Source organism: Lissotriton vulgaris, chromosome 11 (genome assembly GCF_964263255.1).
Source record: "Lissotriton vulgaris chromosome 11, aLisVul1.2, whole genome shotgun sequence".
In the NCBI taxonomy this organism is placed as follows: Eukaryota; Metazoa; Chordata; class Amphibia; order Caudata; family Salamandridae; genus Lissotriton; species Lissotriton vulgaris.
In genome coordinates, this window is record NC_141699.1 from 777,534,300 (window position 1) to 777,550,085 (window position 15,786).

General features: G+C 41.4%; 1 protein-coding gene across 1 annotated transcript in view; it reads left to right on the top strand.

Moving 5' to 3' along the window:
* LOC147683489 (uncharacterized) overlaps window positions 1–15,786 on the top strand; it is a 183,291-nt gene that overhangs the window by 106,507 nt on the left and 60,998 nt on the right. The window contains exon 3 of the mRNA XM_086942538.1: window positions 9,179–9,412. Coding sequence (XP_086798664.1) covers window positions 9,179–9,412 — 234 coding nt within the window. The remainder of the gene's footprint in view (window positions 1–9,178; window positions 9,413–15,786) is intronic.

The following is a 15,786-nucleotide window of genomic DNA, read 5'->3' on the forward strand; positions in this document are numbered from 1 at the left end:
CATGATTAAAAGTTAAACGGAGCACAACTGGCTTGAATCTGTGGCATTTAATGTCAAAACTAGCCCAACAGCTACTATGCATTATTCAAACTGCCACGTCGTCATCACCACCACCATCACTGTGGGAAAATACGAAAATGTACATGCACCAGGGGTAATTTTATTATTATTATATATTTTTTTTAAGTTCCTCTTCAGATTTTAAGTCCTATAAGAATATTTGCACTATAATAGCAAAAATTGATACATAGAATTACCTATCACCAGTGGCGGCCGGTAGGGAAGAGTAGATGGGGAGAGCGGTGGCTGTAGAAAAGAAAAGAAAGAAAACTTACCTCCTGGTCGTGTCGACAGCCACTGCCCCTCCTCCGTCGCAGCAGGAAGCACCCGGCTCCCCTCAGCCAATGATTTGTGATTGGTCTGAGCGCCATGGTTCGGCACTCAAACTGGGACAGGGAGCCTGGGCATTGTCCCCACTGAGCTGTGTAATGCTGCCTGGTGGGAAACATGCAAAGTGAGCATGACTGTTTGTCCGGGCCAAGACGGACGGCCAAGCATTCGTGCGCACTAAACTTGTACTCACTACTCCTCCCCCTGGCCCCTGTTCTGGCCAGCCCTCCCCTCCCAGCACCTAGGAACAGGAAAAATAAAATGATAATAACGTCCTGTTATTATCATTTTATTTTTCCTCTATACTGCTCTGAAAGCAGTGGTGCAACGCTCCTACGTCTTAGCGTAGGAGCTGCCCCTGCTCATAACTTGGCATGAAGACAGAACTTGAACCGTAACAGGCCGTTTTTTCAGAGGTTCTCAAAAGATGAATGTTATAAAAGGTGTTGAGTAGGCATCTGAAGTGAATCTAAGCACTCATTTTTAATTGAAAAATGTTCTTAGGATCCAAGTCACCTGATTGGCTGGCACCATGGAAATAAAAGTGTGACCTCAGTCGTTATCATGGTGCATAAAAGGCCTGGAGCCACTAGAGAGTAGGGCCTAGATGTATCAAGATTCCATTTTGCGAATCTTAAATAGCGATTTTTTGCGAATCGCTATTTAGAATTCGCAAAATGGAATGTATGTAAAAAATTGCATTTTTTTTGCGATTCTTTATTTATCTTTATTTGCGAATTCGCATTTTGCGAATTCGCAAATAAGGAATAATTCCCCATGCATTCCTATGGGCCAGGAGGCCCATAGGAATGATTGTGCAGTAATTCTCAAATTGCGAATTCGCAATTTGCTAATCGCAATTTGAGAATTATTTCAAGGGTGCAGGGGTGTCTCATGGACACCCTGCTGCACCCCTGAAACTTACATGTGTGTGCATATGGCACACATACATGCCCTATGGGCATGTATGTGTGTCACATGCCACCTTCAAAATAGTCATATTTTGTTTTTTAAAAGGATTTCGCAAATTAACACGAACCTCAAATTGGTGTTAATTTGCGATTCCTTAACCTGAATTCGCAATTTTAGAAAGTTTCATACATGCCATTTAAGGAATCGCAAAATTGCGATTCCTTAAATGCATAAGCAAAATAAGGAATCGCAATTTTTTGCGATTCCTTATTTTGCTAATTTCTGATACATCCCAAAAGATGCTAAATGTCCGTTTGCGATTCCTTAAGGCCGAAATTCTGCGAATTTCGGTCTTAACGAATCGCAAAAGGCTTGATACATCTAGGCCTAGGTGACCACAGCCCACCTCAGGCTGAGCCGACCAGACAACACAAGATTTAAAAATGACATTCATGATTGTAAGAAAATACATATTTCCAGTGCAAAAGCTGTGGACGTTAAAATGTCCATGAACATTCCTTGTAAATTAATGCAAAATGAACGTTTACATTTTCCTTCCACCCTTGAGTAAGGAAAATGTATTTAACTACTGAGTTAGCCAACTCTTAACTGTAAATATAAAAAAAAAGACATAGGGGATTAAAAAAACAAGGACAGTCAGCTTGACCAAAGTGTCTAAGTCATACAATTCATGTGGTTGAGACCCAATCCTCTCTCACCCACCCATGCCCCTGGACTTCCCAGGACTGGGGAGAGGAGGAGTTCTGAATACTTGCAATCTTGCCCAAAGGTTGAGAGTGCATTGATTATGGGAATCACTCACAGAAATATCGGGATCAAAAATATTGTGTGGAAATAATATTGTGTCCAAAATATCGAAGACTAAATATCGAGAAGGTAAGTGCGAATAGTGTAGATTTCCTATTCTTAACTCCACATCTACGTACCTTGAAGATATATATATCGTCAAGGTAGAACATATATGTAGATTTATATATAGTAAAACTTTGCTTACCTATAGAAACTTACCCGCATGATAATTTAGTCCTTGATATTCTTGACACAATATTTTGTTCCACGATATTTGTTTCTATATTCTGTCTAAATACCGATTATGGTGACAACCCTCCCCCTTCCCGCTCTGTTTTCACCTTCCATGCCTAGCTGTGTATGTGGAAAACTAATGAGAAGACTTTGAAAACTTTGAGACATTGCACCAATCTGATGGTCCTACAATGTCGCCCAATCTGCCTCACAAAGCAGAAGCCATGGACATCATAGCAATGTGCTTCAAAATGGGAGACATTGTGCTTGTATCATTCAATGTCCATTTACCCCATCTTGATGATGTGGGTAACAAAATTAGTCTAAGCAGTTTCACAAACGTAATTAGAAATTGATATCTTCCATCTGAACAGACATCTGCATCCTTGCTCACATATTGAACCAAGCACCTTAAAACACACAGTTATGGATGCTCTCTAAAAAAGCCGACATGAGATTACCTTAGAAAAAGTCTTTGCTCTTCTAGTCAATGTGAAAGAAACTTCATCTACAATAAGCTTAACGTTCTATTTAAACTATCCAGTGCTCTTACACAATAAACCTTTCTGAAAGATAATAAGCATTAAAGAGTTGCTAACTTTAAATACACCTGTTTCCTGGGTGTGTAAAAATGTTCCAGCCAATCCAGAAAGAAACATAAAATGTATTAAAGCGCGATAAAAGGGACTACTTTCTTCTGGAAGGTCTATTTAGCTTGATACTCTTCATTATCCTACAATATGAAGGATGACTTCCTACCAACATATTATCATTCAGATCATGTCTAACTGTTACTGCTGACCTGTAAAGATCAATGGTCCTCTAAGATACACCTTTTGTAAACAAATGATCCAAAAAGTGAACTACTTTTACCGATGAAACCTCAGTGGAATCCAATCCTGTTCCATGCACCAGTCCATCTTTCTCTCCATGCATTCCAGTATGCTTTTAGCAGAGCATTTCTCTGACAAGACCTAAAGTGAGCTTCAGTAAGACCGAGATCTGCCACGACCCTCCAAAATTTTCAACACCACCTTTTGTCAAGTCTGTTAGATCCTTTGATACCGTTCCTCCTAGTCAACTGACACAAAGAACCGCTGACACATTGTGCATCTTCAACAAAGCCATGCAACCCCTTTCACTCATAAACTCTTGACTGCAAAAGCCTCCATCATCAACTTCAGACAATGGATATTCCTCTCCCTTTCCTGCATTGACCGATATTTTTCTTTTGTCATACACCATGTGCCCCATCTCAAAGTCGTTCAACCTGCTTGCGATTCTACCACAAACTCTGGCTTGCCTCCACATATGTAATGACCATTCCAGCCTCCATTCTCTGAAACCATTGCTAAATCTCTTCTGTCACCTCCAAATGAAGAGATGGAAAATTGATGTACCAAGGATCTTATTTCAGATGTTCCATTTCTGTTCTAGCAAAGCCCAGTCTTGAAAAGGACCATGAAACATAGCTTGCTAAAAGGCATTGACAGTAGATTCTACAGGCATCGAACGAGGCGGGGCATGACTGAAAGTTTTATGCTGCACCTAGACCCTGCTGTGCGTTCTCAAAGCCAAGTGTTGTTGGATGTAGGAGCATGAAGACTTGGTGCTATGTAAGGAAGATGGTCAGGACCTATGCTGAGAGACAGTTACACTTGTCATAAGGTAACATGCAGCAAGTCCTGTGGGTATGATTAAGGAAATATGGCATGGCCACAAGCCAAGGCCTGCTTCGCACTGTCAAAGACCCAGAGTAGTATAGGCTGTAGGAGTGCAGAGATTGAATGTAAGGAGTGGCCGAAAGGAATGACCTGCACCCAGTACACTTAATATAAGGTACCGGATAAAGGCTGCGTGCAATGGGCTCATTCTTATACTTTGGGCCAAAGTATATTTTTTAATGTTAGATTGTGCCAAATGCTTTGTATAGTAGACTGTGAAGCTGAAGTGTACTTGAGGAGCTTCTGTGATTTTACGGATGTCAATGTGATGGGATGTCTGATGTTCTCAGCGACGTTTGTGTGCTTCGGAATGTCATACTTCTGTTACTAACTGGTGAATTTCAGTGTTTGAATTTTGAAAATAACATTCTTACAATTCAAGTTTTCGTAGACACAAACACCAACCTACCATATATCCACAGCATGCCTCATCTCTCACTTGAAGAGTGAATAATGCCTCAGCGAGTAAAGGAAAGCTGTTGCTGTGTTTTTGGATCACTTAGAAAGGTGTTTCACAAGGGCAGTGTTTCCCATGTTTCCCAGGTTATCCTCTAAACTAGGGCGCTGGTTCTTGCACTGTTATTCCACCTACCTGGATCAAGTTAAAATATACCTGCATCAGTTTTGAGGACTGCAGGAGACTTGACAAGTGAGATGAGGATTATTATTCCATTTATTCGAACAGAAGAAGTTGCGGAGCAGCTACAATCAGGTCTTGGACCCACACAATTTGTAGACAATGCTGAGATCCAAGACAAGGTTTCACCATCAAATGACATGCTATTGTATGTAGATTTGTAGAGCGCATACATGACCCTCGAGGGTATCCAGGAGCTAAAGCAGATTTGTAGGCCAATTGGGAGCTCAGCCTGGCACTGCACGGAAGAAGGGGATCTAACGGAAGAGCCAGGTCTTCAGTCTCTCTCTGAAGTTGAGTAGGGAAGGAAAGGTCCTAATATGTTGGGGAAAATTGTTCCAGCTTTAGGTGGCGATGTAGGAGAATAAACTCCTCATGCTTCTGTGGAAGCATGAGATCTGTACGACGGAGAGTGTGGTTGAGCGCAGTTGTCCTGCTGGATGGTAGAATGATAAGCAGTGGTTGAGGTAGGCAGGGTCGTTGATATTGAGAGCTTTGTAATCTCAGTCTCTAATCCAAAACTGCTTTCCACTCCAACAATGAAGATCATGATAATCGCCGGCAACATGCTCATGTTCCATCTCCTGCAGCCAGTAGTTACATATGTTTGACACAACCATTGCAGACACCGAGTTAGAGCAGATATAAGGATTTTTAGCACCAATGGCGAAATTACATTTTACCACGTTCTCCCTGGAACAATGGACATACATTAAGCTTCCAGCACCCTTTTGTTATCAATTTGATGATGAAAAGTGATATTTAAGGTGGCCTCCACAGCTTCTTAGTGTTGCCTAAGGTAGCTTTTCCCATGCACTCAGTTCAACCTTATCATACACAACCAGAGGAGACATTTAAAGCTCACAGAGATACAGAAAGAACAACATGAACAATGTCCCCAATGCTCGTCCACAGAGCTGAGTATTAAAACCACATTTTGTTGCCAGTGCTCAAGGGGCACTCAGGAGCTAAACCACTCTTAAGAGCCATATCTGCCGGTAAACCCACGGGGATCCCATATTCAACAAGCAGGCATTTTTATAAGAACACAGAAATCCCTGTGTTAATTGATGACTGCAACCTAGTCTAGACATTGAATTGAGCTGCTTCATAATGACTAAGGGACAATCAGGTTTTCAATGTCCACGCTCTTCCTCAGAGCTGGGGAAAATAATCTGGCTCTGAAGGTGGACCCCTCTCCCAATTCTTTTGCGGCCCCGGAAGCTCCATCTCCAGGGCCTCTCTAAATTATAGGTGGGTGCCCCAGTGCCCATCCGGGCCCCCCACCAAGCAACATATATCAATGGGAGGGGGTTGGTAGCCCCCTTACCGAGCCTCATTAGGCTCCGAAGAGCACATCACCGGGGCCAAATCTGAATAAAAGGGTTATGAGGGTCACAGGGCCGACTCCCCAGGTCTTACTAGGCTCTGAGAACCTCATACTCTGGGGTGAAAGTGAACTAAAAGGAGAGGAGTTCACGCATCTCCCTCCCCAAGCCTTCTCATGCCCTGGGGACCCCATCCCCTGGGGCCAGAGGTGGGCACCCCAGTTCCATCTGGGGCGCCCACAAACCACATGTTGTGGCTGCAGAGGATGCCCTGGGCCACTGCTGCCCCAGCCAGTTTCTCACATCCTGTGGGAACTGGCATTGCTCCTGTCCAGCGGGAGCAGTTTTTTCGCATTCTGCCTCTGGGCGGGAACAATATCTATTCTATTTTCCTGCCCGCAGGAGTACAGGCAGGGAAGCAGAACAGAAATCTGCTCACAGCTGGAGGGAGCATGTTTAAATCTCTTGCCGGATGGCAGAAAACCTGCCTTTCCTGCCTGCACTCCTGCAGGTAAGGAAGGCATGATTGCTCCCGCCAGGTGGGAGGAAACAAATGTTTTCCTGTCCGCATCAGTGCAGGCAGGACAATGACTGTGTTCCGAGGGTTGGTTCCCAACAGGCCCACTCAAACAATGACATGACGCTGAGCTTTAATGCAGTAGGGATAATTTCCCTGTAAATACTTGTGCTGTTGAATATAAACTCCAATTTTCTTCTATTGAATTTCCATATGTTGTGCCGAAAAAACCTAGCGTCTCTTGCAGTTATAAAAAAAAAATTAAACTTGCCGAAGCGAACACACCCGGCTTGTCATAGAGAGAGAGAGAGAGAGCCCTTGCTCTTCTCCTACTAGCGCCTGACACGAATGCAAGGGGTGGAGCTGGCACCTGATTCCAAGTGTATCCCATCAGTTCCTGACGTGCCCGGGGGATATTTATCGCAGCCCCTACAGCCACCCCTCACTGCAAGTATTAGTTGCATGACCATTCCTATGCCACTGACACGATATAGAACATATTCTGTTTCAGGTAATACCCAACAGCGGCAAGTATTACAAGTGTTGTGCATGGTAAATTGCATGCCCACTCAAAAATCCCCACGTTAGACACGTCAATGGGGAAGTAACCTCTTCACTAATCCACAGTGACGAAAGCCCAGGACCTCACAAGTCAATGGGAAGTGACCTCATTACTGATCAACCCTGAAGAAAGCCCAGGACCTCAGATAGGCCTGCAGAATAGGGCTGAACATGTTGATGCTATGGGGTCATCAGACCATCACATCCTTGTACCCTCATAGAGTTCAAGTTTTACCCTTCCCACCCACCCCACTAATAAAGGAATCCTTTGGTGTGGGTGAGGAGTTTTATCTATAAAGTTACGCCTCCTTACAAAACTTCTTCATAAGAGCTCCCTGAAATATGGTTGAGCCCACCCTGACCTTTAGAAGTCAGGGTGAAGCTGATGAGGAAGCATGCCACAACTAGAGTGGGTGAGGGTTGTATAAAGAAAAGGGTTCATTTGCCCTTCCCACTCCAATAGGGGTGGTGTATAATTGCGGCATATCATTGATTCTGCATAATCCTTCAAGGAGACGCTAGACGCCCCAGAAGGGGTACTTTTTGGTCAGTAGCATGCAATTCGACATTCCCCAGGTTTTTTTCAAATTCCTCAGTTTCTCCCTGCATAGCTTTCCCAGAGTATTGCCTTGAGAAAAACACGCTGGGTAAAAAGTTCAGTAATGGGGAAAAAATTCATTTTTGGCACGATAAAACCACACCCACATCAAACCCCCTTACAACCTCAAGAAGTCAGAATCCGTAGGCCCATTTACCCCTGTACAAAAAAAGATTTTACTTCACAGCCTTCTTTGGCTGCTAAAATGATGACCTAACTAAAGCATCATGCTAGTGGAAGACTGAGTGAATTCCAATCTAACTACTTTATTAACCCCTCCCATGCTCATGATGAGCTCAGCTCGTCATGAGCCATGGTGGCCATGTGCTCATGACGAGCTGAGCTCGTCATAACAGTCAGAATGCTCGCACGCGGGGCTAATTCCCCTGCAGTGCTGAACGTTCTGAAGAAACGGGTGTGGCTGTGACAAGCTGAGCTCGTCATGAGCACACAGCCACCCTGGCTCATGACAAGCTGAGCTCGTCATGAGCACCGGGGCGCTGTGCGCGCCCCCCCTGCCCCCAGCACAGAGGGGAAATTAGCCTCGCAGGCAAGGGGTTATTCAGGTTAATAGGCTAAAACATGGAAAGCAGTTTTAGGAGTTAGTTCAGTTAATTTGCATGATGGTCTATTGTCATAAATAAAACACCGGCTAGCTACAATTGCCTATTGTGTGCAATACTCAAGAAGCCCAATATAAAGGATTAATTTAGTCTCTGATGCAGGTATTTTTTCCTGAAATGCATGGCTATAACACGTGTTTCAGCCCTGAAGAACCTTTATTTTTCAAACTTTACAGCTTTGAAAAAAGCCCCATACAATGGACAAAACACATGGTTGCTGTGGCTGTGACTGTTGTCTCTATGATCACTAATGAAGTGTACCTAATTTGACCAATGATAAAGTTTTCATCTAGACCAAAAAAGGTCAGATTAAAAAAGCAATCAAATACTACATTGATGTCTGTAATTTATACTCTTATTTCTTATGTTTTATTTTTATAGAACTTATGAATGGTGTGCCACAAACTCAAGTTTATATTGAACTCTTCTTTTGGTTTAGTAGTCCTGTTGCCCCTTGTGGTTGCTTGAGAGCACCCACTTACCAGCCGCGGCCTGTGCAGGTAAGAGCGTTAGGGCCGGGTTGGGAGGGGGGGGGGGCTTTGGATTTCAACGGACCATGGCGAGGGAAAATTAAATAAATAATACATTTTCTCTCGTCGTCATTGGTCGAAATTCTCCCCCCCAACCCGGGCCCACTGCCCACCAATGCTAACTGCACGAGCTGAGGCTGCCACCCACAGTTTAGTCATAAATCTGTTCACTTAATGTCGCTAGATATGGATGTGCGACCTAATCCTTCCTACCATAATATAGTAATAGTTGTTTTGCAGAACACCATCTTTATGCAACCAATGTTTTTCAGATTAAGTTCCGTTCATTTGTCAATCTCGCCTTCTCGTTTCAGATCTTCTGGGCACCTCTTTGTGAGGACAAGGTTTTGAAGTATTACGAGGTTCAGATACAAGAGCTTATGTCCATCAACAAAGGCCAGTCCTTTCCCCGAGACCAGTCAGGCCTCTACTCTGGGATCAAGCAAGAGGCCTTCAAGGCAACAGAACTCAATGCAAATTCAGAATACCTGTTCAGAGTGCGAGCCGTCAACAGCGCCGGAAGAGGAGAATGGAGTGACCCTTATAAGGTATCCCTATAATTTGAAAAAAAAATGCACATTTTTGCTGTAAACCATGTACACAGGGAATCATTTTTCATGCATCTGTGATGGAAACACAATTGTATGTATTTTTTGTGTCAAATTTACACTTTGATTACTTTGCCCCAAAACGTACTTCTTGAGGTTGCTATCTCAACAGCAATAGATTTGCTTATCCTGCCTAAAGGAAAATATAACAAAAAAATGTACTTTCACCACAACCCATCCTTTTCCCCTGGGTAGGCTCCGCCTCTTTCCTATGCTGGAATAGAAGCATTATTGCTCCTCACTTCCCTGTTTGTTGGTTATGTTGTTGCAGGTATGCAGTTTCCTATGTAATGGTAAGTCAATTTATCTTTTTAAATGGATTCAGTCAGGATCCGCCTCACGGATCTTGCTTTATGACTGCTGATATAGGTCCTAGTGCTTCCCATGTCTGCCTAAATCGGTAACTCTTTGATCCACTGAGAGGCCTGGGACATTATTGTATTGTTTACACGAGCTGCTTCTGATATTGCATATTTTGGGGGGGGTCAGTGTCCCAGGAAGTACTCATACTAACCAGACAGCTTGGTTCCCTGGAAATAATTGCAGTCAGTCACTCAAACACACTTTATTCGGTACATTTTGAAAACAAAAGCACATAAAAGATCATCTGCATAAACACACATTAAAAATCATTACATAAAGGAAAAATAAGTTCAATTTCATATATACTGGCACTTTGTAATAATTGACCTCAAAACACAAACCTTAGAAAAGGTTCCGCTATGTTATAAGAAAGAAGGGGGCCTACACCTCTGTTATAAGTATAAAACGCTTTATCAAGTATGAAACTATTCAACCATTTATCATTGGGCTTCTCTGAAGGCGTACTTCTTCCTGATCCTCAACGTGCAACGAATATAGCTCATCACTGAATGGCAAATAGATTCTGTGTCTAAACGCTGTAATAATTCAAGGCCTTCTTTATGGGAAAGAAAACCGGGGTCTCAAAATAGGGCGCAGAATACGAATTCTCGGAATACTTTAAAATTTACAGAAAAGTATAAAGTGGAGACAATATAAATAGGGAAGCAAAGCTCCTTTTAGTTTATGTTGGGTTGTCGTACCAGTAGGAGGGTGAGGGAACCACACAAGTGTGCAAAGAAAATACCTCATTGCAAGGAATCCTCTCCTACTCCTTTTTCTGCTCATGAACAGCAACAAATCCTGGGGGTTAACAACTATGAAAACTTTGTAATAGATGATCTAACAAGCTATTATCTGCTGCATTAAAAAACAGAGAAACATCTCCTTTAAAAATACCTAGAATGGATTACATGGCAGACAGTGAGGACCATGATGAAGAGCAAGAGGTCTCTGGTCAATTTGCTCGAGGAACAGTACTCTCAGGGGAGCATAAGCCTCTCTGCACCAACTTGAATTTTCCAGATCAGACTCAAGTAGATAAAGATTTGTTTACGCAGTATTGCAGGAAAGAGCATGGAGCGCCTCCCACTAATGGGGCCATATCTACAGAATCTAAATGAAGTGGGGAAGTTGCCTTTCCAAGCCTCCTTCTCAAGTGGTACCCAAGGTGCCAATGTGATGAGTTTCCTTCGATGATGGAGGATTTTTTGAAAATTGGTCTTTCATCCTAATTCACAATTATTTCAGAGAATAGTTTTCCCTCTAATCAGATGGATAGAATAGTTGATGCAGGCATTTTCGACTTACAAATTTCCAGTCAGAATGAACACATACACCACATATATATATTCCAATCTCTGTTAAGAGATTTTCAAGTCTTGGCTAACGAAATGACACAAGTTAAAATCTGCAGTCCCACTGATAGAGCAACAAGTCAGATTCCTAACTAATGTGTCATTTGACTGTGTGTGTGCAGCTGCAAAGGTTTCAGGATCTGCCATAGCTGTTCGGTGACACATATTCATAAGGTCATGGAAGGTGGACAGTACTCAAAGGAGTCTGCTTATGCACCTGCCCATCTCCGATTCTGAAGGTTTGGACCTTAGCTTGAAGGACTATTTAATAGGCCAGTGCAAGATTAAAGGCAATGTCTCCAGGTCATCCTGCCTTTAGAGGGCTATGCTGAGGTACAAGAAAAATATGGTCAGCTGTACAAACCAGGGGATCTTTCTAGTCCTCTTGTGGTAGGAGTCATGGGTGGGTGGCCACATCTGCTAAAAATGTCTTGGCAACAGTCTCCGGTTAGCTCCACCCTTCCTCCAACAAAAGCTGCCAGTTTGGGAGGGACCAAATAACTTTTTATAAGGTTTGAAAGTTTCAGTCTCATGCCAGCAGATGTTGACTATCATAATGGGGGTTACAAAATTTAATTCAAAGAGCGACCACCGGTTTTGTTTTTTACTATATCCTCTTTCAGCTTGTCCCATTCATCATTGGCTCTCCTTCAGGGAATGGTAAAACTGCTTTCAAAAGCAACAAGTGTACCAGTACCACAGGTAGAGAAGAGTGGGGATGGCATTCCAGGTGTCTACTTCTTTTTCAAAGGGATGTAAGAGAGTATGCAATGTCCTTCAAGAATATGGTTTCTTTCTACGCAAGACCAAGTCTCTCTCAACTCCTGCTCAGATGATGCAGCATAGTGGAGTGATGTTCACTTGAAATTAAATCAGGTCTTTCCTACAGAGGAAAGAACAAAGAAACTGAGATCTAATCTCACTAATCTCTTACCCCAGGAGAGACCAATGGCAAGAGACTGGTTAAAACTCCAGGGAGACCACCTGGCAGAATGCCCTCAAGTGTTCCCTTCTCAGAGTTCAGAGAATTACAAAGAGTGGGTTCCAGTTTCTTAAACAAGGAACAAGGGTACTCCCAGTATTGTTTTATAGGTCTAGAGGAGAGAGTACGGACAGAAACTGAAAAAGAAGAACCTCTATACTGACCTGTTTCTTATTCACAAATATGACTAAATCTAATACATTTCTTCAAAGATGCAACATGAGTGAAATTATTCAAATGAACATGGAGTTCTTTGGTTTGTAGTTTATTATCATTTCTTACTTAAAGTCAAAAAATCATTTCATAATTTTTTTCTTATTTTATAAATATATTAGTACAAAAAACATTTTTATCAAATGACAGAAAAATAAATTAATTCGGACCCCACAACGAAGGAATACTGTCAAAAGGCCTCATACATTCATCAACTTTCATTCCTAATCTCACACACTCTCACTTATAACCTAATGCAAAAAGAAATACAGACAAAAGACAACAGTACAGCTGAGATCCCAATGAGTTCTTTACAGCTTGAGTATCCAATGGTATCTTCTTTAACGATTTCCAAATTCATAAGTCATTTGTTTATAGATTTCTCTCTTCTTGTAGTTTTATTATGCACGGGTCTCAGGTGTATATGGCCTACGAACGTTTCGGTGATCATGGTACTATCACCTTCATCAGGGCCAACATTAAACATAGACTACTACAAATATATTTAAAATCAGGGGGTCCTTTGAATCTGAAATTTAAAAAGATATACAAGAAATTTCCATATTAATTTTTGTCTGTTGCATCCTTGTAACAACTATTCATACATTTCCATTTTTTCGTGCTGCTAAGTTAAATTACAGGCTCGACTAGCAATGCCTGTGGTGAGACTCTATAGTGACAGAGTGATTAGAGTGATTATATAGATGTCTTGACTGGGCTATGGCTATGTTTGCGCATGATAAGATCCCTTTTATTATTATTATTATTATGTACCAAGATAAATCAAGTTTACACCCAAATGTGCAAAGATATTTTATAGTTCCGTTTATAGCAAAAGAGAAGAAAAAGGGAAACACATAGTTTCTCCTCGTGCATGTGCCAAAACAGAGAGGGGAAAGAAAGTAAGTCGCCAGATCCTCCACCTAGTAATGTTAAAGTCATGAGTTACCTGCTTAATGTAAAGGGAGTCACATTAAGGAGTCCAACTGGTAGGTATACATAATCCACAATCCACAGTTCTACAATTAGTCATTTCTCATAGTTCCCCTGTTCTATTGCCATATGTCCAAGACTGGCTGGTAATGGCTTGGTCGCAAGCATGGCAAGTACCACATTTCTGGTTGCCTTTAGGTAATGGTTTGCCATCTATAGTTGTTTGTCGTTGTATGTTTTTATTTCTCATCCTGCTGTGGACTAATTTGTCTTTCAGATTGGGGTTTCTTCTAAACGCTACTAACGGTTGACTCAGTTTGGGGGTGTCATCGTTGGTGTTTAGAATTTTCCAGTTTTAAGAATCACCTGTCTGATCTTATTTTTTAAGCTGGAATGGTTCAGGACACAAACAAGTTTCTGATTGCTTTGTTTGGGTGTAGGATTTATTAGAGCATCTCGGTTATAATATTTAGTTCTTTTAAGTGCTTGTCGCACTAGTCTTTTCGGGTAACCTCGTGCCAATAGACGATCTTGCAGTTTGGCTGCATGGAGCATGAGGTCCTTCATGCTCGTGCAATTCCTCCTAATTCTGAGGAATTCCCCAAAGGGGATCAAGTCTTTTTGGCATGCGGTGTGGTAGCTGCTATGCTCTAGAATAGTGTTCTTTGCCGTTGGTTTTCTATATAGACTCATAGTGAGCTCTCCTTCTGTACTTTGTATCCAGATATCTAAAAATTCTACCTGGTTATTAGAAAAGTTACGAGTAAATTTTAATTGCTTAGGTGATGTGTTAAAAAAAAACGCACCCCGTAGAAGACTTTACAAGCTGACCTTCTGAGGGGCTATATAAATTAAAAATAGGTAATATACTATTCTTTTACCTCCTATGGACAAAAGGTTCACCTCCCACAGAATATAGGCTAAATTATGTCCATTTGATGTTTTAGATCATATTGTAGCAGTATAAACAACCCCTCCCCTTGGATTACGTATACCTACCAGTTAGACACCTTAATGTGACTCCCTTTACATTAAGCAGGTAACTCATGACTTTAACATTACTAGGTGGAGGATCTGGCGACTTACTTTCTTTCCCCTGTCTGTTTTGGCACATGCACGAGGAGAAACTATGTGTTTCCCTTTTTCTTCTCTTTTGCTATAAACGGAACTATAAAATATCTTTGCACATTTGGGTGTAAACCTGATTTATCTTGGTACATCTATATAATCACTCTAATCACTCTGTCACTATAGAGTCTCACCACAGGCATTGCTAGGCGAGCCTGTAATTTAACTTAGCAGCACGAAAAAATGGAAATGTATGAATAGTTGTTACAAGGATGCAACAGACAAAAATTAATATGGAAATTTCTTGTATATCTTTTTAAATTTCAGATTTAAAGGACCCCCTGATTTTAAATATATTTGTAGTAGTCTATGTTTAATGTTGGCCCTGATGAAGGTGATAGTACCATGATCACCGAAACGTACGTAGGCCATATACACCTGAGACCCGTGCATAACAAAACTACAAGAAGAGAGAAATCTATAAACAAATGACTTATGAATTTGGAAATCGTTAAAGAAGATACCATTGGATACTCAAGCTGTAAAGAACTCATTGGGATCTCAGCTGTACTGTTGTCTTTTGTCTGTATTTCTTTTTGCATCAGGTTATAAGTGAGAGTGTGTGAGATTAGGAATGAAAGTTGATGAATGTATGAGGTCTTTTGACAGTATTCCTTCGTTGTGGGGTCCGAATTAATTTATTTTTCTGTCATTTGTTAAAAATGTTTTTTGTACTAAAATATTTATAAAATAAGAAAAAAAATGATGAAATGATTTTTTTGACTTTAAGTAAGAAATGATAATAAACTACAAACCAAAGAACTCCATGTTCATTTGAATAATTTCATTCATGTTGCATCTTTGAAGAAATGTATTAGATTTAGTCATATTTGTGAATAAGAAACAGGTCAGTATAGAGGTTCTTCTTTTTCAGTTGGATTCCAGTTTCTTCCCAGTCAGGATTGGCTACTCATATTGTGACCAAGGGGCTTTCTCTGTGGTCTGTCCTTCCTTTAGGTTTGATAACAGGTGCCATCAGTATAGGATGAGTGTCAGTCTTGGGATACACCGTAGGCTGGGTTCTCTGGTTGTGGAAAGAGATGGGAAATTCAAAAAACTGGAAAGAGTTGATAGCAGACAGTGCAGTGTGCCCTTCTGTACTTTGCTCTTCAGATAAAAGGTCTGTCTATATGTGCAAGTACAAACAATCAGGTGCCAAAGCTTGCTGTCATAGCTCATTCAGGTTCTTGACAAATAATGTTCTTTCAACTCTGAGAACAGTATGTCATTCAGAGGGATCACTGACAGAATATCGATAGTCAAAATATCAACTTGCCAAAATATCGAGGTAAAAATATAGAATGCCAGAATATCGACTTCCTATCTACAAACAGGTAAGA